Here is a 27,979-nt window from a genome sequence, read left to right as displayed (position 1 = left end):
TGTATCCTTTCTGTGTAGCTGAGTATCCTATGAACACAGCCTTAGTACTTCTTGCTTCTAGCTTGTTAATCATCTCTCCTGGTTTGAGCACAAAGCATATGCATCCAAAGACTCGCAAGTAATAAAGAGCTGGTTTGTACCTGTTCAGAACTTCAAATGGAGCCTTCTCATTCAGAACCTTGGTTGGGGTTCTGTTTATCAAGTAACAAGCAGTAGCAACCGCATCACTCCAAAATCTCTTTGGAACATTACTCTGAAACATAAGGGACCTTGCCACTTCCATGAGGTGCCTATTCTTCCTCTCAGCCACTCCATTTTGCTGTGGAGTATACGGACAGCTTGTTTGATGTAGGATCCCATGTTGTGATAAGTGTTGCTTGAACGCATGACTTGTGTACTCTCCTCCATTATCTGATCTCAAAATTTTAATCTTAGCATGATAATGGTTAGTCACATAAGTTTGAAAGTTCCTAAATGCATCAAGTACCCTATCTTTGGTCTGAATTAAGGTTAACCAGGTGTATTTGGATTTTTCATCAATGAATGTGACAAAATACTTATAACTATCTCTAGATAAGCAAGGGGCAGTCCACACATCTGAATGAATTAGATCAAAGCAATTATCATAAACGGTAGTAGACTTTTGAAACACAGTTCTACAATGCTTGCCTAAAATACAAGCTTCACAATCTTTGTTCTCAAACACAACACCTGGTACCATTAAGTTCAAAGCTTTAACATGAGGGTGTCCTACTCTAGCATGCCACAATGCATTTTTATTCAACAAAGAAGCAGAAGTAAACGAGCAACTATAATCAGGAACAGAAGTGAGTTCTTCAAGCATATAGAGATCTCCCTTAGTCACCCCTTTCCCAATCAATCTGCTGCTCTCAATATCCTGAAACTTCACATCATTAGGACTAAAGATAACATTGCATTGTAAATCATTAGTACATTTCTTCACAGATAATAGGTTTGATGTGAATTCAGGCATGTAAAAGCTCTAGATTCTTTGTTAAACAACTTAAGCTTTCCTATTCCTCTAATAGGTATCTTATCCCCATTTGCTATCATCACATGCCCATGCGTAGGTTCTATATCCTTAATCAAGTTCTCATCACTTATCATATGATGTGATGCACCAGAATCAACAATCAATGGTTTACCTACTCGTTTAGCATTATGACAAAGATTACTAAGTAATGGATGCATCCTATCAGTTCTAGCAATGTGAGCATTTCTATACTCATTCCTAGCTTCTAACCGTTCTACTAGTTCTCTAATCAAGTGATCATCCTTATATGCAATCATAGAAGCTCCGAAGGAATAACCATAAGTGTTACCGTTTTCCTTTAGCATTTTGAAGAGAGCATCAAGGTCTGATCTCTTGATGTAGTCATCATTGCCGCGTGAGCTTGAGGCGCCCGTGTAAGCCACCAGAGACTTCCCATTCCCATCATTGCCTCCAAGCCCATCCACTTCACTCGTCTTGCTGGTGCCAGCTCCACTTGAACCTTCAGTCACATTTGCCCTTCCCTCACGCTCCTTCATGAACTTGGCCCGGCTTGAGGTGTGGGTGAAGTATCCAGCATTGGCTCTTCTTATGACCATGCTTCTTGCAATGATCACAGTTGCCATTGAACTTCCTGTCCTCGTACTTCCCGTGAGATGCCTTGTTTGCTTCTGGAGCCTCGGTTGAGTCCTCATGAGCTGCTTGATTGGCAAGAGAGAGCTCCCCCTTTCCTCCAAACAACCCCATAGATCCCTGCTCCCTTTGGATTTGCGCACACACCTCCTCAAGGTCCGAAAGCTTGTCTGACCTCAACATGTGCTGGATGAGTTGAGTGTAGGCCGGGTTCAGTGTGAGAAGCAACCCAAAGACCTTGTCTTTCTCGCGCCTCTCATTCAACTGATCTGGATCAGTTGTGATTGGCCTCAGCATCTCCAGCTCTGACCATAAGGACCTGAACCTCCCCAAGTGCTTAGTGAACTCCATGTCCTCTTGTGCAAGACGGTTGATCGCTAGCTTCACTTCAAACACACGGCTGAGGTTGGAAGTGTTCCCATACACCTTCTTCAGCGTGTCCCACAGCTCTTTGGCTGATTCACAGTAGCTGTAGGCATCCAAGATAGCTGGGTCCAAGGATGCGTGTAGAACCGTCATCACCAGCATGTCTTCTTGTTGCCATTTCTCCACAGCCACTTCATTGGAGACCTCTTCTTGATCTCCTCCCTGAGTAATGAGTTTTGGAGCCTCCCCTGTTGTGATGTGCCCCCACAAACCCTTACTTCCCACCGCAGTCTTCACCATCCGAGACCACACAAGGTAGTTGCTACCTTTGAAAGTAACCGCTACCTTCATCCTCATGTTCATCCCATGTTCCATCTTTGCTTGACTTGAAAACTTGAATCTTGAATCTCGTACACACCAACCTTGAGTCTAGAATCACGCAAACACACAGAACGTAGCAAAGCTTCAACTCGAACGTATCACAGCTTCAACACCTTCAAAACTACTCGCGTGTAGCTTCAAAGCCGTTAGCTTGTAACTCTCTAAAGATCAAACCCCAGATTCAAATGAACCTGGCTCTGATACCATATGAGATTAAGAGATCCTTAGAGTAACTAGAATGTAAGTGAGAGTTTAGGTGAAGTTTAGAAAGAGATTATGAAAGATTAAGTAACTTGAGAGCCGTTTAGTGTCTAAGAGAGAACCATAGTGTCTAAGAGATTAGAGAGACTCAAACTGCTTAATCTTTATTAGTGTTGATGAGTTACAATATATAGGAGAGCTACTAGGGTTTACAAATCGCAAAGTTAAGGAGTAAGCATGTGAAGTCAAGGTAAAGGATTCAAATCAACCACTAGGAGGCATCACACGCTTATGGCATCTTGGACTAAAGGTGCTTTAGCTTTCCAGCCTGTCCCAGCCTGGCAATGCGCGTCCCTTATCTCTTAAACGGTCTGATCCTTCTCCACTTGAGTAACTCTTCCATAGTTACCGTTTCACTTGTGCAAGGTAAGTTTAGGTTGAGGCTTGGATGGTACGGACTGTACGGCTTGTACGGCCTTGTACGGACGTCCGTACCATGCTCTCCCTAAACTCCCTTAAGCTTCCTCATCTCCTTTCCTCTTCAACTCCTTAGCTCTTCATACATATACTCAGCTCAACTCAACACTTTGCTGGAGTTTGAGTGATGTTTCAGGTTCACAAGATGTGTTCTTGGTTCACCATCCATCCGAGTTGAAAGTAGGAGACGTTTGCCCATTGTGTGGAGCAATGGAGAGTTGAGAAAGTGGTGATGCGCCACTGGTGTGAAGTGTCACTGAAGCTCACTTGCAAGCTTGGACCTATACTCAATCCAAGCTTGAGGAGGGGAGTTTAGTGAGCTTCCAAGCGATCCAAGAAGTCCATTGCAAGCATCTGAAGAAGGAGCCATCCGGGCTTAGGCTTTGGCGAGTCTATTCAAGAGAGTACTCAAACTAAGACAGAGTACTCTTGGCTGTGAGAAGATGAAGGCAACTCTATCAAGGCGGCTTCTAGTGTGAAGTGATTGAAGAGATAGTTGAAGCTTCCACAAGCATTCCATGAAGATGTCAAGATCAGAAGAGAAGCTGCAATGGTGTGTGTGTGAGGATCATGAAGCAATCCATTCAAGCTTGTTCCTGTGAGAGTCTCAAGCTTGAGGGGGAGTGTTGAAGCTTACATGATCCAAGAGAGCTTGGTGGTTACTCTAGAAGAAGAAGAAGCAGCCAAGACTCAGTAAGAAGAAGTTGTATCTCCAAGAAGAAGCTGATCTGGTGTGTCCGAGCACTTCAACCTAACAAGAGGTTAGGTGAAAGGGGGAGAGACCAAGATTAGGCAGTAAGGAGAGTACAAGGCGTGGGATGATTGTAGAGGCCATGATCCACAGTCTTTGTTAAGATGAGGAGAGTTAAGTGAAGAAGAGAGATGAGGCTTGAGTAGAATGAGGATAAGGAAGGCTAGGAAGGTTTGGGAGCTTTGAGATCAACCAGTCCGTACAAGGCCGTACAAGGCCGTACATGACCGTACAAGATGGGATCGACCAAAGCTCAACCAAACCTTACCTTGAGTTACCCGAGTTACTTAGGTAAAGAGGAGAAGTTACCTTAGCCTTTGTGGGATGGATCAGACCGTTGGAAAGGATAAGGGAGAGTCTTGGACAGGCTGTCACAGCTGGAAAGTAAAAGCAAAAGGCAGCAGCCAGCTAAAGATGCTTCACACGGATTGATCACCTTATTGGATGGTTTTGAATTAAGCCTTGACTCCACATGCTTATCTTATCCTCTTGTTTACGAAAACCCTAAGCTCTCTCTTCATATAAATATGTAAACTCTCTCATTAATAAGATCAAGCAAGTTATGAGTCTCTCTTAGTCTTTTAGTCTCTCAATGGTTCTATACTAGACTCTTAATCTCATTTCATACTCAAATCTCTTCTAAATCACTTCTAGTCTTTCTTATTCACTCAGATTACTCTACTCAATCCTAAAAGTGATATGGTATCAGAGCCAGGTTCATAGAGAACTTGGTTTCGTTGGGTTCTTTGAAGATTCAAGATTGAAGCTTTGAAGAAACAGTTTGGTGTTCTTGTGTTCTTAAGCGGTTCTGGGTAGTCTTTCTGAGTTCTATTGGTTGTTTTGAGGTGTTATTGAAACTGTGTGAAGCTGCGAGTGTTCACTCAAGACAGTTACGTCAAGAGAAAGTTATTGAAGTCTAAAGGGTTCTACATTCAACATGGAGAGTGGGATGAACATGAACATGAAGGTGGCGGTTTGTTTCAAGGGAAACAACTACTTGGTGTGGTCTCGGATGGTGAGAACCACAATGGGAAGCAAGGGGCTTTGGAAGCACATCACGCCAGGAGAAGCTCCAAAGCTCATCACTCAAGGAGAAGCTGAAGATGAAGCCGCAAGCAAGGCAGAAGAGAAGTGGCATCAAGAGGACATGCTGGTGATGTCTGTCCTTCATGCTTCCCTTGAGCCGGCTATTCTGGATGCATACAGCTACTGTGAGTCTGCTAAAGAGCTGTGGGATACCTTGAAGAAGGTGTATGGCAACACTTCAAACCTAAGCCGAGTGTTTGAAGTGAAGCAAGCTATCAACAACCTCGTACAAGAAGACATGGAGTTCACTAAGCATCTAGGAAGATTCAGAAGTCTCTGGTCCGAAATGGAGATGCTCAGGCCGAGCACAACGGATGCTCATGAGCTTAACAAGAGGAGAGAGCAAGATAAGGTCTTTGGGCTCCTCCTCACCCTAAACCCGGCATACAACGGTCTCATCCAGCACCTGCTTAGGGAGGACACTCTACCTGACCTTGAGGATGTGTGTGCGCGGATTCAGAAGGAGCAAGGCTCCATTGGGCTGTTTGCAAAGAAAGGAGACCTTTCCCTTGCAAGCCAAGCAACTCAAGAGGAGGGGAGTGAAGCTCCGCAAGCAAACAAGGCTGCTGCGCATGGGAAGTTTGAGGAGAGGAGGTTCAATGGGAACTGTGATCACTGCAAGAAGCATGGCCACAAGAAGAGCCAATGCTGGATCCTTCACCCACACCTCAAGCCGGCAAAGTTCATGAAGGACCGTGAGGCAAGGGCTAATGCATCAGATGGAACGGGTGGAGCTGGTACAAGCAAAGGAAAGGAGATAGATGGGCGTGAGGCAGGTGATGGGAAGTCTCTTGTAGCCTACACCGGGGCACCAAGCAACCGTGGGACCAATGATCAAGAGTATCTAAGGAGATCCGACCTTGATGCACTCATGAAGTTGCTCAAGGAGAATGGTAACATCTTTGGGTATTCTTTTGGTGCTAGGGTGGTAGAGAACTATAAGAATCTAACTAGAACTGATAGGATGCATGAGAGCTTGATAGAAATGGTAAATCAATCTAGGATTGCAAACTTTGCTAGAAATGATCATGCATTCAAACCATCTAGTATCCTTGCGCATATTGCTAGTTCTCATGACATTAAGCCATTAGTAATTGATTCAGGTGCATCTCATCATATGATAAGTGACACTAACTTGATTAAGAACATTGTACCAATGAATGGAAATGTGATGATTGCTAATGGAGATAAGATTCCTATTAGAGGAATAGGAAGTCTTAAACTGTTTGATAAGGAAACTGAAGCTTTTTATATGCCTGAATTTACTTCAAACTTATTATCTGTTAAGAAATGTGCTACTGATTTACATTGTAATGTTATATTCAGTCCTAATGATGTGAAGTTTCAGGATATTAAAAGCAGCAAGATGATTGGAAAGGGAGTGACTAAAGGAGAGCTATATTTACTTGAAGATCTCACTCCTGTTTCTAGATATAGCTGCTCGTTTACTTCTGTTTCCGGTTCTAGTTTAAGTAAAAATGCATTGTGGCATGCTAGATTAGGACACCCTCATAATAAGGCTTTAAAACTGATGTTGCCATGTGTTTCCTTTGAGAATAATGATTGTGAAGCTTGCATTTTAGGCAAGCATTGTAGAACTGTCTTTACCAAGTCTACTACTGTTTATGAAAAGTGTTTTGATCTTATTCATTCTGATGTTTGGACTGCACCTTGCCTATCTAGAGAAAACCATAAGTATTATGTAACTTTCATTGATGAAAAATCCAAATACACCTGGTTAACCTTAATTCCAACCAAATATAGGGTACTTGATGCATTTAAAAACTTTCAATCCTATGTGACTAACCATTACAATGCCAAGATAAAGATTTTTAGGTCAGATAATGGAGGAGAGTACACGGGACAAGCATTCAAGCTACACTTATCTCAGCATGGAATCCTTCATCAAACAAGCTGTCCCTATACCCCACAACAGAATGGTGTGGCTGAGAGGAAGAACATGCATTTGATGGAAGTAGCCAGGTCCATGATGTTTCAATCCAACGTGCCTATTTGGAGTGATGCAGTTGCTACGGCTTGTTATCTCATCAACAGGACACCAACTCTGATTCTTCAAGGACAATCACCATTTGAGGTACTGAATCAGTACAAGCCCTCTCTAGAGCATATGAAGATCTTTGGATGTTTGTGTTTTGTGATGGTGCCTGGAGAGATAAGAAACAAGCTAGAAGCTAAGAGTTCAAAGGCAATGTTTATTGGATATTCATCAAGTCAGAAAGGATACAAGTGCTATGATCCTAACACAAGGAGAGTGTTAGTATCTAGAGAAGTGAAGTTTGTTGAGGAAAAAGGATACTATGAGGAGCAGATTCAAGAAGATTTGAAAGATCTTACTTCGGATAGAGCTGAAACCTTGAGGATCATCCTAGAGGGTCTTGGAATCAACATGAATCAAGGTGGGAGAAGCACTACTCCAGTACTGGATCATCAGACTCCCAATCTTGACCATGAAGGGGGGAATGAAACAAGAACTCAAAACCGTGAAGAGACAAGTAGAGAAGAGAGTTCTGGTTCTCATGATCAAGCTGTGGAATCAAATGCTCAACAAGAAGAAGCTGAAGAGAGTCAGCTAAGGGAAGAGGGAGCTGAAGCAAGTCAGCTAGGAGATGAAAGATCTGAAACAAGTGTGCTACCACAAGAAGAAGAAGAACAAGAGATGGCGCAAGAAGGGCCAGTGTTGAGAAGGATTACAAGGCTGAGAAAGGATCCTTCCAGTTGGTAAACACAAGAGTGTACTACAATGCCCAAGCTGTGAAGCATCCTACTCAGGCCGTGTGTTCTTTTGCTCAATATCCAGAAGCACATTGTGCATTTATGGTAAACTTAGATGAGAATCACATTCCAAGAAGCTATGAAGAGGCAATGGAAGATAAGGAATGGAAGGAATCAGTAGGAGCTGAGGCAGGAGCTATGATAAAGAATGATACATGGTATGAGAGTGAACTACCAAAAGGGAAGAAGGCTGTGTCTAGTAGATGGATCTTTACAATCAAGTACAAGGCTGATGGGTCGATTGAGAGGAAGAAGACTAGACTAGTAGCAAGAGGGTTCACTCAGACATATGGAGAGGATTACATTGAGACATTTGCACCAGTAGCCAAGCTACACACCATTAGGATTGTTTTAAGCTTGGCTGTGAACCTTGGATGGGGATTGTGGCAAATGGATGTAAAGAATGCATTTCTACAAGGAGAGCTTGAGGATGAAGTCTATATGTATCCTCCCCCAGGTCTGGAACATCTAGTGAAGAGAGGGAATGTACTGAGGCTAAAGAAAGCCATTTATGGGTTGAAGCAATCACCAAGAGCTTGGTATAACAAGTTGAGCACAACTCTGAATGGCCGAGGCTTCAAGAAGTCAGAATTGGATCACACTCTCTTTACACTCACAACACCCTCAGGTATGGTTGCTCTCCTTGTGTATGTGGATGATATCATTATCACTGGGAGTGATAAGGAAGGTATCAAAGCAACCAAGGAGTTTCTAAAGTCTATGTTTGAAATCAAAGACTTGGGAGAAATGAAATACTTTCTTGGAATTGAGATTTGTAGATCCAAGGAAGGTTTGTTCATGTCCCAAAGGAAGTATACACTTGATCTTTTGAAAGGTGCAGGTGCTTATGGAGGCAAGACAGCAAGGATTCCAATGGAGGATGGCTACAAAGTACCAAGAGAGGGGGAGATTGAAGACATCAAGCCATTTCATGATCCTAAACTCTATAGAACACTTGTTGGCAAATTGATTTACCTTACCATTACAAGGCCTGATATATGTTTTGCTGTGAATCAGGTGAGCCAACACATGCAGCTTCCCAAGGAACATCACTGGCGCATGGTGGAGAGGCTGTTGATGTATCTGAATGGCTCGCCGGATCAAGGAGTATGGATGGGGTGCAATGGAAGCACATAAGTGGTGGGCTATTGTGATGCTGATTGGGCAGGAGATAGAGCTGACAGGAGATCAACCACAGGCTATTGCACATTCATTGGAGGCAACTTGGTGACTTGGAAGAGCAAGAAGCAGAAGGTGGTGTCATGTTCAAGTGCTGAAGCTGAGTATAGAGCTATGCTGAAGCTCACAAACGAGTTGGTGTGGATCAAAGGCATCTTGAAGCACTTGGAGATTGTTCAAGCCACTCCAATGACAATGCATTGCGACAATCAAGCTGCCATTCACATTGCATCCAACTCGGTGTTCCATGAGAGAACCAAGCACATTGAGGTTGATTGCCACAAGGTGAGACAGATGATTGTGCTTGGAGTGATCTTACCTTGCTATACGAGAAGTGAAGATCAGTTGGCTGATGTGTTCACCAAGTCGGCAAGACAAAAGACTATGGAGTCCATTCACATTAGATTGGGACTCATAGATCTTGGGAAGAGAAGGAGCTGATCCCCTTAGCTGTGAGATCTTTACTCTTTTTCCCTCATTAAGGTTTTGTCCCAATGGGTTTTCCTTAGTGAGGTTTTTAATGAGGAAGATCTCATGGCTGTCCAAGCTTAGACTTTCACAAAGCTAAGCTTGAGGGGGAGTGTTAAGATGAGGAGAGTTAAGTGAAGAAGGGAGATGAGGCTTGGGTAGAATGAGGATAAGGAAGGCTAGGAAGGTTTGGGAGCTTTGAGATCAACCAGTCCGTACAAGGCCGTACAAGGCCGTACATGACCGTACAAGATAGGATCGACCAAAGCTCAACCAAACCTTACCTTGAGTTACCCGAGTTACTTAGGAAAAGAGGAGAAGTTACCTTAGACTTTGTGGGATGGATCAGACCGTTGGAAAGGATAAGGGAGAGTCTTGGACAGGCTGTCACAGCTGGAAAGTAAAAGCAAAAGGCAGCAGCCAGCTAAAGATGCTTCACACGGATTGATCACCTTATTGGATGGTTTTGAATTAAGCCTTGACTCCACATGCTTATCTTATCCTCTTGTTTACGAAAACCCTAAGCTCTCTCTTCATATAAATATGTAAACTCTCTCATTAATAAGATCAAGCAAGTTATGAGTCTCTCTTAGTCTTTTAGTCTCTCAATGGTTCTATACTAGACTCTTAATCTCATTTCATACTCAAATCTCTTCTAAATCACTTCTAGTCTTTCTTATTCACTCAGATTACTCTACTCAATCCTAAAAGTGATAGTCTTTGTGTCCCTTACATTGTTGGTAAGGCACAAAGACTCACTGGCCAATCCCTAGGCCTTGCAGACTTTACTCTTTTTCCCTCATCAAGGTTTTGTCCCAAAGGGTTTTCCTTGGTGAGGTTTTTAATGAGGAAGTTCTTCAAGGTTCCAAGCTTGACTTAGGTGTTAAGTTGTGGAGATGATTAAGTGAAAGGATCAAGGGTTTACATGAGAAGAGAGATCAAAGGAAGAAATGGAGTAGTTGTGTGAAGTTAAGGAGAAGTGTACGGATAGGGCAAAGGCCGTACAACTTAGGTACCTTGGGAGGAAAGGCAAAGCTCACATCTATCCTAAAGTGGCCGATGACTCTACAAGAGGAAGAGGCTTTAGGATATGACCGTTGGAGGATAAGGTTGGGACGCGGCTTGAGCTGTTGCTAGCTGTAAAGGCAAAAGGAGCATCTAGGCAAAGATACCTTTGGCATCAAGCGTGTAAAGCCTCACCTCCGTTCATTCAAATGAAGCGCGCCTCTCCTTGGTTTGACTCCACATGCTTAGTCTCTAGGATTTGCTTTCACTATTACAAAACCCTTGTATGCTGATCCATATAAATATGTAATCTCTCCATAATAATAAATCAGACAGTTCAGCTTATCTTTGCCTCCATGGCTTACTCTTAGTCTTGTTCTCTAAACCTTACTCTCTACACTCGTTTCTTCTCTAATCTCTCTTAAATCTATTCTAAACACTCAGATTACTCTTCATTACTCTAAAAGTGATATGGTATCAGAGCCAGGTTCATGAGAATCTGAGTTCTTGTTGAGATTTGTATCAAGACAAAGGATAAAAGCTAGGAGCTGGGCGTTGAAGATTCAAGCTTCAAGTCTTCTCCGGTTGTGTTTTGAGTCTTGTTGGTGTGATTACTACTCTCAGTCCAAGATTTAGCAAGCTGTTTACGTCTAGCTGCTTCAAGATGGATAGTGGGATGAAGATGAAGGTGGCGGTGGTGTTCAAGGGGAACAACTACCTAGTGTGGTCACGGATGGTGAAGACCGCAGTTGGAAGCAAAGGCTTGTGGGGACACATTACCTCAGGAACGCCCCCAAAGCCGGTTGCTCAAGAAGAAGACAAGGATGAGACAGCAAAGGATCCAGTTGAGAGGTGGGAGCAAGAGGACATGATGGTGATGTCAGTTCTTCATGCTTCCTTAGAGCCGGCGATTCTGGATGCATACTGCTACTGTGAGACGGCAAAGGAGTTGTGGGATACCTTAAAGAAGGTGTATGGAAACACATCCAACCTGAGTAGAGTCTTTGAGGTGAAGCAAGAGATCAACAACTTGGTTCAAGAAGACATGGAGTTTACCAAGCACCTAGGAAGGTTCAGGTCACTCTGGTCCGAGCTAGAGATGTTGAGGCCAAGCACGGTTGATCCCAGTGAGCTAATCAAGAGGCGTGAGCAGGACAAGGTCTTTGGACTGCTCTTGACACTGAATCCGGCATACAGTGGGCTGATACAACACATGTTGAGAGATGATACTCTACCTGACTTGGAGGAAGTGTGTTCACGGATTCAGAAAGAGCAAGGGTCAATTGGTTTGTTTGGGAAGAAGGGGGAGTTGTCTTTAGCCAACCAAGCCGCACAAGCTGAGCAAGGAGAGGCTCCACAAGCTAACAGAGCTACGAATGGGAAGTTTGAGGATAGGAGGTTCAATGGGAGCTGTGATCATTGCAAGAAGCAAGGCCACAAGAAGAGCCAGTGTTGGATACTCCACCCACACCTCAAACCGGCAAAGTTCATGAAGGAAAGGGAAGCTAGAGCTCACATGTCTGACGGGTCAAGTGATGTGGGTACTAGCAAGGCTCAAGAAGGTGGTACAAGTGATGGCAAGTCTCTGGTGGCGTACATGGGAGCTCCTAGCAGCCGCAACAATGATCAGGACTTCATAAGGAAGGCTGACATTGATGCACTCATCAAGATGTTCAAGGATAACGGTAACATCTATGGTTATTCTTATGGTGCTTCCATGATTGCTAGGACTGTAGGAGACTTAGATTGCATCACTAGAACTGATAGTATAGCTAGGTCTCTAAGAAATGCAAATGACTACAATGAAACCAATCATGCATATAAGCCATCTAGTATACTCGCTCACCTTGCTAGTAATCAATCAACTAGACCTCTTATTGTAGATTCAGGTGCATCACATCACATGATTAGTGATACTAAGTTGATTAAGAACATTGTGCCTACTAAGGGTCATGTGATGATTGCAAATGGTGATAAGGTTCCAATTAAGGGAATAGGAACACTTAAACTGTTTAGTAAAGACTCAAAAGCTTTCTATATGCCTGACTTTACTTCAAACTTATTATCTGTCAAGAAATGTGCAACTGACTTGCAATGCAATGTCATATTTAGTCCTAATGATGTGAAGTTTCAGGATATTGAAAGCAGCAAAGTGATTGGAAAAGGAGTAACAAAAGGAGACTTATATTTGCTTGAAGATCTTGCTCCTGTTTCTGACATTAGCTGCTCTTTTACTACTGCTTCTGTTCCTAGTTTAAATAAGAATGCATTGTGGCATGCTAGACTAGGACACCCTCATAATAAGGCTTTAAAACTGATGTTGCCAGGTGTTTCTTTTGAAAACAATGATTGTGAAGCTTGCATTTTAGGCAAGCATTGTAGAACTGTTTTTCCAAACTCTTATACGGTTTATGAGAAGTGCTTTGATCTTATTCACTCTGATGTATGGACTGCTCCTTGTTTATCTAGAGAGAATCATAAGTATGTCTCATTCATTGATGAAAAATCTAAATACACCTGGTTAACTTTAATTCCAACTAAAGATAGGGTACTTGATGCATTTAAAAACTTTCAATCCTATGTATCTAACCATTATCAAGCCAAGATTAAGATTTTCAGGTCAGATAATGGAGGAGAATACATTGGACAAGCTTTCAAGCAACACTTATCTCAGTATGGAATTCTTCATCAAACCAGCTGTCCCTACACTCCACAACAGAATGGTGTGGCTGAGAGGAAGAATAGGCACCTTATGGAAGTTGCAAGATCAATGATGTTCCAAGCTAATGTACCTAAGAAGTTTTGGAGTGATGCAGTAGCCACGGCCTGCTATCTAATCAACAGGACTCCCACACTGATCCTGAAAGGGCAGTCACCATTTGAGGTTCTCAACAAACATAAACCCTCATTAGAACACATACGGATCTTTGGGTGTTTATGTTATGTTTTGATACCCGGGGAGTTGAGAAACAAGCTTGAAGCTAGGAGTACTAAGGCAATGTTTATTGGCTACTCTACAACTCAAAAGGGATACAAGTGTTATAATCCAGACACAAGAAGGATGCTGGTATCAAGGGATGTGAAGTTTGTTGAAGAGAGAGGGTACTATGAGGAGCAAAACAAAGAAGACTTGAAGGATCTTACCTCGGAGAGAGCCACTACCTTGCGGATCATCTTAGAAAGTATTGGGGTCAAGGTAAGGCAAGATCAGCAAGGACCTGGCAGTAACCCAGGATCTCAACCACCGAATGGTGGAAGTTCAGCAACTCCCACTTCTGATCATGGGGGGGAAAGGAGTGAACCAGAGACAACTCAAGAGAGTAGTGGAGCATCTGGTACACATGATCAAGATGTGGAAGTAAGTGAACAGCAAGATGGAGCTGAAGCAAGTCAGCTAGGAGAAGAAGAGGCAGTTGAAGTGTCTACTTCTGTACCACAAGAAAGTGGAGAAGAATCACAAGTGGAAGTGGAACCAGCATTGAGAAGAAGCACACGGATTAGGAGAGATGCTTCCAACTGGGTAAGCACGAGAGTGTACTACAATGCCCAGGCTGTGGAGCATCCTTCTCAAGCTGTGTGTTCCTTTGCTCAATACCCTGAAGAACATTGTGCTTTTATGGTAAACTTGGATGAGAACTACATACCAAGAAGCTATGAAGAGGCAATGATGGATAAAGAATGGAAGGAATCAGTTGGAGCTGAGGCAGGAGCTATGATCAAGAATGATACATGGTATGAGAGTGAGTTACCAAAAGGGAAGAAGGCTGTGACTAGTAGATGGATCTTCACAATCAAGTATAAGGCTGATGGAAAGGTGGAGAGGAAGAAGTCAAGATTGGTTGCAAGAGGCTTTACTCAAACTTATGGAGAAGATTACATTGAGACCTTTGCACCAGTAGCTAAACTACACACAATCCGGATTGTCTTAAGCTTAGCTGTGAACCTTGGATGGGGCTTATGGCAAATGGATGTGAAGAATGCATTTCTACAAGGAGAGCTGGAGGATGAAGTGTATATGCATCCACCTCCAGGCTTGGAACACTTAGTGAAGAGAGGGAATGTGTTGAGACTGAAGAAAGCTATCTATGGACTGAAGCAATCACCAAGAGCTTGGTACAACAAGCTGAGTACCACTCTGAATGGCCGAGGCTTCAAGAAGTCTGAACTAGACCACACCCTCTTCACTCTCACCACTCCCTCAGGTATGATTGCACTCCTTGTGTATGTTGATGATATCGTTATCACAGGAAGTGATAAGGAAGGTATCATAACAACCAAGGAGTTCCTTAAATCCATGTTTGAGATTAAAGACTTGGGAGAAATGAAATACTTTCTTGGGATTGAGATATGTAGATCCAAGGAATGGTTGTTCATGTCCCAAAGGAAGTATACACTTGATCTTTTGAAAGGTGCAGGTGCTTATGGAGGCAAGACAGCAAGGATGCCTATGGAGGATGGCTACAAAGTCCCACGAGAGGGGGAGATTGAAGACAGCAAACCTTATCAGGATCCTAAACTCTATAGAAAACTAGTTGGTAAATTGATTTACCTTACCATAACTAGACCTGACATTTTTTTTGCTGTGAATCAGGTGAGCCAACACATGCAAGTTCCTAAGGAGCATCACTGGCGCATGGTGGAGAGGATCTTGATGTATCTCAACGGCTCACCTGATCAGGGAGTATGGATGGGTTGCAATGGGAGCACTGAAGTGGTTGGATACTGTGATGCGGATTGGGCTGGTGATAGAGCAGACAGGAGATCAACCACAGGCTATTGCACATTCATTGGAGGCAACTTGGTTACTTGGAAGAGTAAGAAGCAGAAGGTGGTGTCTTGCTCAAGTGCAGAGGCTGAGTATAGAGCTATGCTGAAGCTTACCAACGAGCTGGTGTGGATCAAAGGTATCTTGAAGCATTTGGAGATTGATCAAGCCACGCCAATTACAATGCATTGTGATAACCAAGCTGCCATCCACATTGCCTCCAACTCGGTGTTCCATGAGAGAACCAAGCACATTGAAGTGGATTGTCACAAGGTGAGGCAGATGATCATCTTAGGAGTCATCCTACCATGCTACACAAGAAGTGAAGATCAGTTGGCTGATGTGTTCACTAAGGCTGCGAGACAGAAGACAATGGAGTCCATTCACATCAGGTTGGGCCTCATTGATCTTGGGAAGAGAAGGAGCTGATCCCCTTTGGCTGTGAGGTCTTTACTCTTTTTCCCTCATCAAGGTTTTGTCCCAATGGGTTTTCCTTGGTGAGGTTTTTAATGAGGAAGATCTCATGGCTATCCAAGCTTAGTCTTTCACAAAGCTAAGCTTGAGGGGGAGTGTTAAGTTGTGGAGATGATTAAGTGAAAGGATCAAGGGTTTACATGAGAAGAGAGATCAAAGGAAGAAATGGAGTAGTTGTGTGAAGTTAAGGAGAAGTGTACGGATAGGGCAAAGGCCGTACAACTTAGGTACCTTGGGAGGAAAGGCAAAGCTCACATCTATCCTAAAGTGGCCGATGACTCTACAAGAGGAAGAGGCTTTAGGATATGACCGTTGGAGGATAAGGTTGGGACGCGGCTTGAGCTGTTCCTAGCTGTAATGGCAAAAGGAGCATCTAGGCAAAGATACCTTTGGCATCAAGCGTGTAAAGCCTCACCTCCGTTCATTCAAATGAAGCGCGCCTCTCCTTGGTTTGACTCCACATGCTTAGTCTCTAGGATTTGCTTTCACTATTACAAAACCCTTGTATGCTGATCCATATAAATATGTTCAGCTTATCTTTGCCTCCATGGCTTACTCTTAGTCTTGTTCTCTAAACCTTACTCTCTACACTCGTTTCTTCTCTAATCTCTCTTAAATCTATTCTAAACACTCAGATTACTCTTCATTACTCTAAAAGTGATATTAGGATCAGCTAGAGTCAAGCTTGAGGGGGAGTGTTAACTTGAAGAGAAGAAGTGGAGAAGCAAAAGTGATGAGTTGAGTTGGTGCTTGTGCAAAGACATGGCAAGATCTTCAGAGATTGTATGTTAAGGCTTTGGGAGAGTCTTAAGGCTTCAGAAGTGGTCTGATGAGTGTGCAAAGATAGGGTTAAGTCCAGGAGGGACTTAGACACCATTTAGAGAAGATTTGGGTCAGACAGTAACTCCAAAGTTACCACAGTAACTTTGGAGAGTTACCACAGTAAGATTGGAGAAGTTTGGGCAAGTTGGTGTAAAAGTGAATAGTGAATCACTAGTCACTATTCAGGTTAACTATTCACTATTCAGGATGTGAAGAGTGCATAGTATATGGATAAGGCACCAAGGTTTGAATCTAGTCAAAGGGAATCAAGAAGATGCTGTGTGGAGCTGATTGGTTACTTTGGGGTATGGACAGGCTGGCTGGAGCTGTAAAGAGGAAGGCAGCCACGACCATGCACCTAGACTGATCTGTGGACAGATACAAAGGAGCCTAAGAAGAACCAATCAAAGCTCAGCCTTGGTTTGAATTAAAGTGAGCCAGCTTAGCTCATCCAATCAGCATACATCACTCAGATTACAACAAGACCAACTCATCCTCACCATCCATTCCTCTTAAGTTATTTCTATCCATTAGATATAGGTTTATGAGTTTGCAAGAGTGTAAAACCTATATAAAGACCCTCATGGGCGTGTGTAACTCTCTTAAGAGAGTATGGGGGTTTTCCCCATCTCCTTCATAAATATAAAAGTGTGTTCTTGCTCAGATTCTCTTAATCTACCCCTTTCTTAGTCTCTAATCTCTTAATCTCTCTAAGTCTCTTTGTTTCGAAATGATCTGCTTGAATCAGAAACAAAGAGACTTAGAGAGATTAAGAGATTAGAGACTAAGAAAGGGGTAGATTAAGAGAATCTGATCAAGAACACACTTTTATATTTATGAAGGAGATGGGGAAAACCCCCATACTCTCTTAAGAGAGTTACACACGCCCATGAGGGTCTTTATATAGGTTTTACACTCTTGCAAACTCATAAACCTATATCTAATGGATAGAAATAACTTAAGAGGAATGGATGGTGAGGATGAGTTGGTCTTGTTGTAATCTGAGTGATGTATGCTGATTAGATGAGCTAAGCTGGCTCACTTTAATTCAAACCAAGGCTGAGCTTTGATTGGTTCTTCTTAGGCTCCTTTGTATCTGTCCACAGATCAGTCTAGGTGCATGGTCGTGGCTGCCTTCCTCTTTACAGCTCCAGCCAGCCTGTCCATACCCCAAAGTAACCAATCAGCTCCACACAGCATCTTCTTGATTCCCTTTGACTAGATTCAAACCTTGGTGCCTTATCCATATACTATGCACTCTTCACATCCTGAATAGTGAATAGTTAACCTGAATAGTGACTAGTGATTCACTATTCACTTTTACACCAACTTGCCCAAACTTCTCCAATCTTACTGTGGTAACTCTCCAAAGTTGCTGTGGTAACTTTGGAGTTACTGTCTGACCCAAATCTTCTCTAAATGGTGTCTAAGTCCCTCCTGGACTTAACCCTATCTTTGCACACTCATCAGATGATATGATCATGGACCAGTCAAACAAAGAAGATAATGGGAGCATGGAAGATCCAGCTGATGGAGGAGCTCTAGCCATATCTGAAGGTCCTATGACTCGAGCCAGAAGCAAGCAACTCAAAGAAGCCATTGGAGGATTACTTAAGACATCACTGAAGCAAGAAGAGAGTCTTGGAAGAAGCTTGATCAACCAAGACACACTTACCACAATTCAAGCCATCTCAGCTCCAAGATAGACATCAAATGAGCAAGTAACATATGTGTGCTCTTTTTCCCTATCTTTGGTTTTGTCCCACTGGGTTTTCCAAAGATAGGTTTTTAATGAGGCCATATGTTGCTTTCCTATCACTCATTTGATGATCTCAGTTCAAGACTTTATTTTAATTATTTATCTTTGCTAGACTTGAGAATTAGGCTGCCAGACTTGAGAATTAAGCTGCCAGACTTGAAAGCCCTTATAAGGTTTTATATGGGTTTTATAAGGTTTATTTTTAAGGCCCATTTAGAGACCAAGGAGCATGTTCCTTGCTTTCTCTATAAATATGTGTCTGAAAATCCTAATAGAGTTATCCAATATTTATTTCTAAACTCTTGTTTCTCTCTAGTCGGCTGCAAGCTTGTCTTGTAGATCTGAGTGTTCTTGAGTCTTTGTTAGTGTGTCATATCTAACAAAACCACAAGAGTGATTGTCTTGGTGTGTCATATCCAAGGGATTCACTTAGGAGTATCAAGGAGACCTCTCACATCTCTTTGTGTCACCATTCAATCCACACACCTTGAAGTAGATTGAGTCTGTTGATTCTCTATTTGCAAGGATCTATCCCATTCCAACCAGAGAAGCATCCTAGGAGTGTATTATGTGATATCAGAGCAACTCTGGCTAGGGAAGTTCTCGATTTCTTTAAGCTTTTACTAGATCTATTCATTTTTTTTTTCATAACCATTGCTAGATCTGGGTTTGTTGTCTTATTTCTGTCGATCTGTTTCACTCTGAGTTCAATATTGATAGATCTGTTGTTCTGAGCTTTGAAAGTGATAAATCTGAGAATTTTTATTCTAGATCTGTACTGAATCTGTTCATCTTTTGGTGTTGTTGAGTTAGATCTATTGTTTCTATCAGTTTATCATCCGATCTGTTGATTAACTTGTGTAAACCTGATAGATCTGTTCTTGTTTGTCGAAAATCTGAGAAATTTTTATTCTAGATCTGTGCTGAATCTGTTTCATCTCTTGTTTGTTTTCCTTATTTGATTTTGATTTCGAACTCCTTACTGGTTGAGTGTTATCTTTTGGTTTCAGGTACCAATGGGTAATTCAACTGATGAAGAAGCAGAACTAATGAGGAAGAACAAGTTGTTGATGGAAGCCATGACTAATCAACTCAATCAGACTATGCTTACCAACATGACTGAGATGATGAAAGAAAGTCTGAAAGAGATCAGAGAAGAGATCAGACAAGCTACTGGTCAGGGTCACAGTAATGAATCCAGGAGGAACAGACGGACTCAACCACAACAGGAGCATGCTGGTTCACAAGAGACTGACAACTACTATGACCGCAACCGATCTGAGCGCAGTAGCTCTTCCTCTAGGGACAGTAGGAGGAGGCATAGGCGTGATCATGATGGAAGAAGACTTCACAGGGATGAGCTTGCTGGTTTAAAGCTTAAAATTCCCCCCTTTCATGGGAAAGTTGATCCGGATGCTTACTTAGATTGGGAGAAGAAGATAGAGCTTGTCTTCAATGTGCAACACTACTCCAATGCCCAAAGAATTCAGATTGCTGCCACTGAGTTCTATGACTATGCTTTGAGTTGGTGGGATCAGTTGGTGACGACTAGAAGACTTAACCAGGAATATCCAGTTGACTCATGGAATGAGATGAAGTCTCTTATGCGCAAGAGGTTTGTGCCAAGCCATTACCATCGAGATCTCCATCAGAAGCTTAGAAGACTTACCCAAGGATCTAAGACTGTGGAAGAGTACTATCAAGACATTGAGATGCTGATGTTAAGGGCTGGTATCTTGGAGGATAGAGAAACTACTATGGCCAGGTTCCTTGGAGGGCTTAACCGTGAGATACAAGACAGTGTGGAGATGCAACACTATGTGGAGATAGAAGAGATGTTGCACAAAGCTATTCTAGTGGAGCAGCAGCTCAAGAGGAAGGGTAACTCACGCAGCTATGGATCTTCTAGGTTCCACCACTCTAAGGAAGAGAAAACATCCTATCTGAAGGATAGCAAGCCTCAGCAGAAAGAAGAGACTAAGCCAAGCAGCACATCCAGCAAAGACAAAGGCAAAGCTGAAGCTACTAGTTCCAGAACCAGAGATGTTAAGTGTTTCAAATGTCAAGGGCGTGGGCATTATGCTAATGAGTGCACCAACAAAAAGGTTATGATTCTTCTTGAGAATGGAGAGTATGAATCAGAAGAAGAGAAGTCTGGGTCTGATCATGAGGAGTCTGGAGAAGAAAGTGAAGTAGAACCAGTGAAAGGAAGGTTGTTGGTGACAAGAAGGCTCTTGAACTTGCAAACTAAGCATGGAGAGCTTGAGCAGCGTGAGAATCTGTTTTACACAAGGTGTATGGTTCAGGGAAAGGTGTGCAGTCTCATTATTGATGGAGGAAGTTGTGTCAATGTAGCTAGTGAGACAATGGTGAAGAAATTGGGTTTGAAAATTCAGAAACACCCAAGACCATACAGATTGCAGTGGCTTAATGAGGAGGGCGAGATGAGAGTTTCTACTCAAGTGCTGGTTCCTATAGCCATTGGTAGATATGAAGATGAAGTCTTGTGTGATGTGTTGCCAATGGAAGCCAGTCATATACTCCTTGGAAGACCCTGGCAGTATGATAGACATGTGAATCATGATGGCTTCACCAACAAGCCATTTGAATTCAATGGAAAGAAGACTGTACTGGTGCCTTTATCTCCTAAAGAGGTTCATGAAGATCAACTCCAGCTTCAGAAAAAGAAAGAGAAAGAGATAGACCTCAAACCTGATCAGAACAAGCATCACAGCCTCTATGCCAAACAGGGAGATATCAAAAGAATTCTTTACTCTCAAAATTCTATTATCTTGCTTATGTTTAAGGAGACTTTACTAACAGTTACTGATCACACACCGGATCATCCGAGTGAACTAGTCTCTCTTTTACAGGAATATGCAGATGTGTTTCCAGAAGATAGCCCCATTGGATTGCCTCCAGTTCGTGGGATTGAGCACCAAATCGACTTTGTACCTGGTTCAACACTACCACAGACCTGCATACAGAGCTAATCCAGTGGAGACTAAAGAATTGCAAAGACAAGTAGAGGAGCTGATGGAGAAGGGTCATATCCGGGAGAGTTTAAGTCCTTGTGCAGTTCCGGTGCTCCTTGTGCCTAAGAAAGATGGGAGCTGGCGCATGTGTGTTGATTGTAGAGCAATCAACAACATAACAGTGAAGTATCGCCACCCTATTCCTAGATTAGATGATATGCTTGATGAGTTACATGGTTCTTGCTTCTTTTCTAAGATAGACTTGAAAAGTGGATATCATCAGATTAGGATGAAAGAAGGAGATGAGTGGAAAACTGCTTTTAAAACTAAACATGGCTTGTATGAGTGGTTAGTTATGCCATTTGGATTAACCAATGCTCCTAGTACATTCATGAGACTGATGAATCATATTCTTAGGTCTTTCATAGGCATCTTTGTTGTTGTGTACTTTGATGATATATTAGTTTACAGCAAATGCTTAGAAGATCATATAGAACATCTTAAGGCTGTTTTGGATGTTTTGATAAAAGAAAAGCTTTATGCCAATCTAAAGAAGTGCACTTTTTGCACAGATAACTTGGTCTTTCTAGGTTTTGTTGTAAGTGCAGATGGAGTAAAGGTGGATCAGGAAAAGATCAAAGCAATACAAGAGTGGCCGAGTCCAACTACAGTGGGAGAAGTAAGGAGTTTTCATGGACTGGCAGGTTTCTATAGGCGCTTTGTGAAGGATTTCAGCACTCTAGCAGCTCCCCTGACTGAGATAATCAAGAAGGATGTAGGATTCAAGTGGGGAAAGTTCAAGAAGCCGCATTCCAACTCCTTAAAGAGAAGCTTACTCAATGTCCTCTTCTCATACTTCCTGATTTTTCTAAAACATTTGAAATAGAATGTGATGCCTCAGGAATTGGAATTGGTGCTGTGTTGATGCAGGATAAAAGACCTATTGCTTACTTCAGTGAGAAACTCAGTGGAGCTACTCTCAACTATGCCACTTATGACAAAGAACTCTATGCCTTGGTGAGAGCTCTACAGACTTGGCAGCATTATCTCTGGCCAAAGGAGTTTGTCATTCACACAGACCATGAATCTCTCAAGTACCTCAAAGGACAAAGTAAGCTCAGCAAGAGACACGCCAGATGGGTAGAATTCATTGAAACCATCCCTTATGTGATCAAATACAAACAAGGTAAGGAAAATATAGTTGCTGATGCACTATCCAGAAGGTATGTCCTCTTGAATACTCTTGATGCTAAGTTGCTAGGCTTTGAGCAGATTAAAGAAATGTATGAATCTGATCCTGACTTTCAAGAAGCTTATAATTCATGTGCTAAGTATGCTGCTGGACATTATTTTAGGCATGATGGATTCTTATTCTATGACAATCGTTTATGTGTTCCTAATTGCTCTTTAAGAGATCTATTTGTCAGGGAATCCCATGGAGGAAGCTTGATGGGTCATTTTGGTATAGCAAAAACTCTTAAAGTTTTGCAGGATCACTTCTATTGGCCGCATATGAAAAGAGATGTGGAGAGAATCTGTGGAAGGTGCACAACTTGCAAGCTTGCAAAGTCTAAGGTTCAACCCCACGGTTTGTATACTCCTTTGCCTATTCCTACTCATCCTTGGAATGATATATCTATGGATTTTATTGTGGGATTGCCAAGAACTAGGACAGGAAAGGATTCTATCTTTGTAGTTGTGGATAGGTTTTTAAAATGGCACATTTCATTGCTTGCCATAAAACTGATGATGCATTGCATGTTGCTAACCTGTTCTTTAAAGAGATTGTGCGCATTCATGGCATGCCTAAGACTATAGTTTCTGATAGAGATACTAAGTTTCTTAGTTATTTTTGGAAGACTCTTTGGTCTAAGCTAGGTACTAAGCGTTATTCTCTACTACATGTCATCCCCAAACTGATGGCAAACTGAAGTAGTTAATAGAACTCTTGGAACTCTCTTGCGTGCATTCATTAAAAAGAATCTGAAATCATGGGAAGAGTATTTGCCTCACTGTGAATTTGCTTACAATCATGCTCAGCATTCTGCTTCTAAGTATTTCTCCTTTTTTGAAATTGTTTATGGGTTCAATCCCATCTCACCTTTGGATCTAATGCTTTACCTGAGTGTGAAAGGGTTAGTATGGATGGGAAAAGAAAGCAGAAATGGTGCAGCAGATTCATGAGCAGGCAAGAAGAAACATTGTGGAAAAAACCAAGCAGTACCTAAAAGAGCAAACAAAGGAAGGCGTGAGATGATCTTTGATGTAGGTGATAAAGTGTGGTTCACTTGCGCAAGGAGAGGTTTCCAAATGAAAGAAAGTCTAAGCTCAATGCCGCGGATTGATGGCCCTTTTGAAGTCATCCAGAAAATCAATGACAATGCCTACAAGCTTGATCTTCAAGGTAAGTATGATATAAGTAATAGCTTTAATGTTACTGACTTGCTCCTTTGTTGCAGATGAGCTAGATTTGAGGACAAATCCTTTTCAAGAGGGAGGGGATGATATGACCATGGACAGTCAAAGCAAAGAGATAATGGGAGTCATGGAAGATCCAGCTGATGGAGGAGCTCTAGCCATAATCTGAAGGTTCTATGACTCGAGCCAGAAGCAAGCAACTCAAAGAAGCCATTGGAGGATTACTTAAGACATCACTGAAGCAAGAAAGAGAGTCTTGGAAGAAGCTTGATCAACCAAGACACACTTACCACAATTCAAGCCATCTCAGCTCCAAGATAGACATCAAATGAGCAAGTAACATATGTGTGCTCTTTTTCCCTATCTTTGGTTTTGTCCCACTGGGTTTTCCAAAGATAGGTTTTTAAATGAGGCCATATGTTTGCTTTCCTATCACTCATTTGATGGATCAGGGAAGACTTTATTTTAATTATTTATCTTTTGCTAGACTTGAGAATTAGCTGCCAGAACTTGAGAATTAAGCTGCAAGACTTTGAAAGCCTTTATAAGGTTTTATAATGGGTTTTTATAAGGTTTATTTTTAAGGCCATTTAGAGACCAAGGAGCCTGTTCTTGCTTCTCCTATAAATATATGATCTGAAAACCCTAATAGAGTTATCCAATCTTTATTTCTATCTTGTTTCTCTCTAGTCGGCTTGCAAGCTTGTCTTGTAGATCTGCGTGTTCTTGAGTCTGTTGTTAGGTGTGTCATATCTAACAACCACCAAGAGTGATTGTCTTGGTGTGTCATATCCAAGGATTCATTAGGAGTATCAAGCAGAGCTCTCACTCTCTTTGTGTCACCATTCATTCCACACACCTTGAAAGTAGATTTGAGTCTGTTGATTCTCTATATTTGCAAAGGATCTATCCCATTCCAACCAGGAGAAGCATCCTAGGAGTGTATTATCAAGACCACTTCTGAAGCCTTAAGACTTTCCCAAAGCCTTAACATACATCTCTGAAGATCTTGCCATGTCTTTGCAGCAAGCTTGTGAACTCAAAACTCATCACTTTTGCTTCTCCCACTTCTTCTCTTAAGTTGGCAAAGAAGTTATCCCACTTTCAAATCAGGTGATTCCAGTTTCCCAGTTTGGGAATAGCACAGCTTCTTCGTCGTTCCAATCAAACCAGGATGAATCACTTTGTGAGAAGCTTGATTTGGATACATAAAGTGGTGGAGAATCACCAGGAAGTTGAATAAATCTCATAGGAGTTGGGATGAAGAAGTTATCCCACTTTCAAATCAGGTGATTCCAGTTTCCCAGTTTGGGAATAGGACAGCTTCTTCGTCGTTCCAATCAAACCAGGATGAATCACTTTGTGAAAAGCTTGATTAGGATACATAAAGTGGTGGAGAATCACCAGGAAGTTTAATAAATCTCATAGGAGTTGGCATGAAGAAGTTATCCCACTTTCAAATCAGGTGATTCCAGTTTCCCAGTTTGGGAATAACACAGCTTATTCGTCGTTCCAATCAAACCAGGATGAATCACTTTGTGAGAAGCTTGATTTGGATACATAAAGTGGTGGAGAATCACCAGGAAGTTGAATAAATCTCATAGGAGTTGGGATGAAGAAGTTATCCCACTTTCAAATCAGGTGATTCCAGTTTCCCAGTTTGGGAATAGCACAGCTTCTTCGTCGTTCCAATCAAACCAGGATGAATCACTTTGTGAGAAGCTTGATTTGGATACATAAAGTGGTGGAGAATCACCAGGAAGTTGAATAAATCTCATAGGAGTTGGGATGAAGAAGTTATCCCACTTTCAAATCAGGTGATTCCAGTTTCCCAGTTTGGGAATAGGACAGCTTCTTCGTCGTTCCAATCAAACCAGGATGAATCTCTTTGTGAGAAGCTTGATTTGGATACATAAAGTGGTGGAGAATCACCAGGAAGTTGAATAAATCTCATAGGAGTTGGCAAAGAAGTTATCCCACTTTCAAATCAGGTGATTCCAGTTTCCCTTTGGGAATAGCACAGCCTTCTTCGTCGTTCAAATCAAACCGGATGATCACTTTGTGAGAAGTTTTGATTTGGATACATAAAGTGGTGGAGAATCACCAGAAGTTGAATAAATCTCATAGGAGTTAGGAAAAGAAGTTATCCCACTTTTCCAAATCAGGTGATTCCAGTTTCCCAGTTGGGAATAGGACAGCTTCTCTGTCGTTCAAATCAAACCAGGATGAATCACTTTGTGAGAAGCTTGATTTGGATACATAAAGTGGTGGAGAATCACCAGGAAGTTGAATAAATCTCATAGGGTTGGCTATGAAGATGTTTATCCCACTTTCAAATCAGGTGATTCCAGTTTCCCAGTTTGGGAATAGCACTCAGCTTCTTCGTCGTTCCAATCAACCAGGATGAATCACTTTGTGAGAAGCTTGATTTGAATACATAAATAAAGGGTGAGAATCACCAGGAAGTTGAATAAATCTCATAGGAGTTGGGATGAAGAAGTTCATCCCACTTTCAAATCAGGGTGATTCCAGTTTCCCAGTTTGGGAATAGCACAGCTTCTTCGTCGTTCCAATCAAACCAGGATGAATCACTTTGGTGAGAAGCTTGATTGGATACATAAGTGGTGGAGACTCACCAGGAAGTTGAAGAAATCTCATAGGAGTTGGCGTGAAGAAGTTATCCCACTTTCAAATCAGGTGATTCCAGTTTCCAGTTTGGGAATAGCGCACAGCTTCCTCGTCGTTCAATCAAACCAGGATGAATCACTTTGTGAGAAGCTTTTTGGATACATAAAGTGGGTGTCGAATCACCAGGAAGTTGAATAAATCTCATAGGAGTTGGCGAAAAGAAGTTATCCACTTTCAATCAGGTGATCCAGTTTCCAGTTTGGGAATAGGACAGCTTCTCTGTCGTTCAAATCCAATCAAACCAGGATGAATCACTTTGTGAGAAGCTTGATTTGGATACATAAAGTGGTGGAGAATCACCAGGAAGTTGAAATAAATCTCATAGGAGTTGGCATGAAGAAGTTATCCACTTTCAAATCAGGTGATTCCAGTTTTCCCAGTTTGGGAATAGCACAGCTTCATCGTCGTTTCAATCAAACCAGGATGAATCACTTTGTGAGAAGCTTGATTTGGATACATAAAGTGGTGTGGAGAATCACCAGGAAGTTGAATAAATCTCATAGGAGTTGGCGAAAGAAGTTATCCCACTTTCAAATCAGGTGATTCCAGTTTCCCAGTTTGGGAATAGCACAGCTTCTTCGTCGTTCCAATCAAACCAGGATGAATCACTTGTGAGAAGCTTGATTTGGATACATAAAGTGGTGTAGAGAATCACCAGGAAGTTGAATAAATCTCATAGGAGTTGGGATGAGAAGTTATCCCACTTTCAAATCAGGTGATTCCAGTTTCCCAGTTTGGGAATAGCACAGCTTCTTCGTCGTTCCAATCAAACCAGGATGAATCACTTTGTGAGAAGCTTGATTTGGATACATAAAGTGTGGAGAATCACCAGGAAGTTGAATAAATCTCATAGGAGTTGGCAAGAAGAAGTTATCCCACTTTCAAATCAGGTGATTCCAGTTTCCCAGTTTGGGAATAGCACAGCTTCTTCGTCGTTCAATCAAACCAGGATGAATCACTTTGTGAGAAGCTTGATTTGGATACATAAAGTGGTGGAGAATCACCAGGAAGTTGAATAAATCTCATAGGAGTTGGGAGAAGAAGTTATCCCACTTTCAAATCAGGTGATTCCAGTTTCCCAGTTTGGGAATAGCACAGCTTCTTCGTCGTTCCAATCAAACCAGGATGAATCACTTTGTGAGAAGCTTGATTTGGATACATAAAGTGGTGGAGAATCACCAGGAAGTTGAATAAATCTCATAGGAGTTGGCGTGAAAGAAGTTATCCCACTTTCAAATCAGGTGATTCCAGTTTCCCAGTTTGGGAATAGCACAGCTTCATCGTCGTTCAATCAAACCAGGATGAATCACTTTGTGAGAAGCTTGATTTGGATACATAAAGTGGTGGAGAATCACCAGGAAGTTGAATAAATCTCATAGGAGTTGGCGAAAAGAAGTTATCCCACTTTCAAATCAGGTGATTCCAGTTTCCCAGTTTGGGAATAGCACAGCTTCTTCGTCGTTCCAATCAAACCAGGATGAATCACTTTGTGAGAAGCTTGATTTGGATACATAAAGTGGTGGAGAATCACCAGGAAGTTGAATAAATCTCATAGGAGTTGGGATGAAGAAGTTATCCCACTTTCAAATCAGGTGATTCCAGTTTCCCAGTTTGGGAATAGCACAGCTTCATCGTCGTTCAATCAAACCAGGATGAATCACTTTGTGAGAAGCTTGATTTGGATACATAAAGTGGTGGAGAATCACCAGGAAGTTGAATAAATCTC

General features: G+C 42.0%; 1 protein-coding gene across 1 annotated transcript; it reads left to right on the top strand.

Annotated features, from left to right (window-relative positions):
* Positions 1 to 3,213: 3,213 nt before the first annotated feature.
* On the top strand, positions 3,214 to 21,002 carry LOC117131453. Its single transcript, XM_033283583.1, has 3 exons — positions 3,214 to 3,919; positions 17,884 to 20,200; positions 20,980 to 21,002. Exons 2-3 carry the CDS (start codon positions 19,189 to 19,191, stop codon positions 21,000 to 21,002), a joined length of 1,035 nt encoding a protein of 344 aa, XP_033139474.1. The 5' UTR covers positions 3,214 to 3,919; positions 17,884 to 19,188.
* The last annotated feature ends 6,977 nt before the right edge of the window (positions 21,003 to 27,979 follow it).

Source organism: Brassica rapa, unplaced genomic scaffold (genome assembly GCF_000309985.2).
Source record: "Brassica rapa cultivar Chiifu-401-42 unplaced genomic scaffold, CAAS_Brap_v3.01 Scaffold0957, whole genome shotgun sequence".
Taxonomy (NCBI): domain Eukaryota; kingdom Viridiplantae; phylum Streptophyta; class Magnoliopsida; order Brassicales; family Brassicaceae; genus Brassica; species Brassica rapa.
This window is presented reverse-complemented; position numbering and strand designations above follow the sequence as displayed.

Excerpts from the sequence above, each read along its gene's own strand:
- LOC117131453 (XM_033283583.1), top strand. The coding sequence starts at position 19,189 with ATGGGTAATTCAACTGATGAAGAAGCAGAACTAATGAGGAAGAACAAG. Across the intron at positions 20,201-20,979 it reads AGGCAAAGCTGAAGCTACTA|GAGACTTTACTAACAGTTAC; the intron begins GTTCCAGAACCA and ends CTTATGTTTAAG.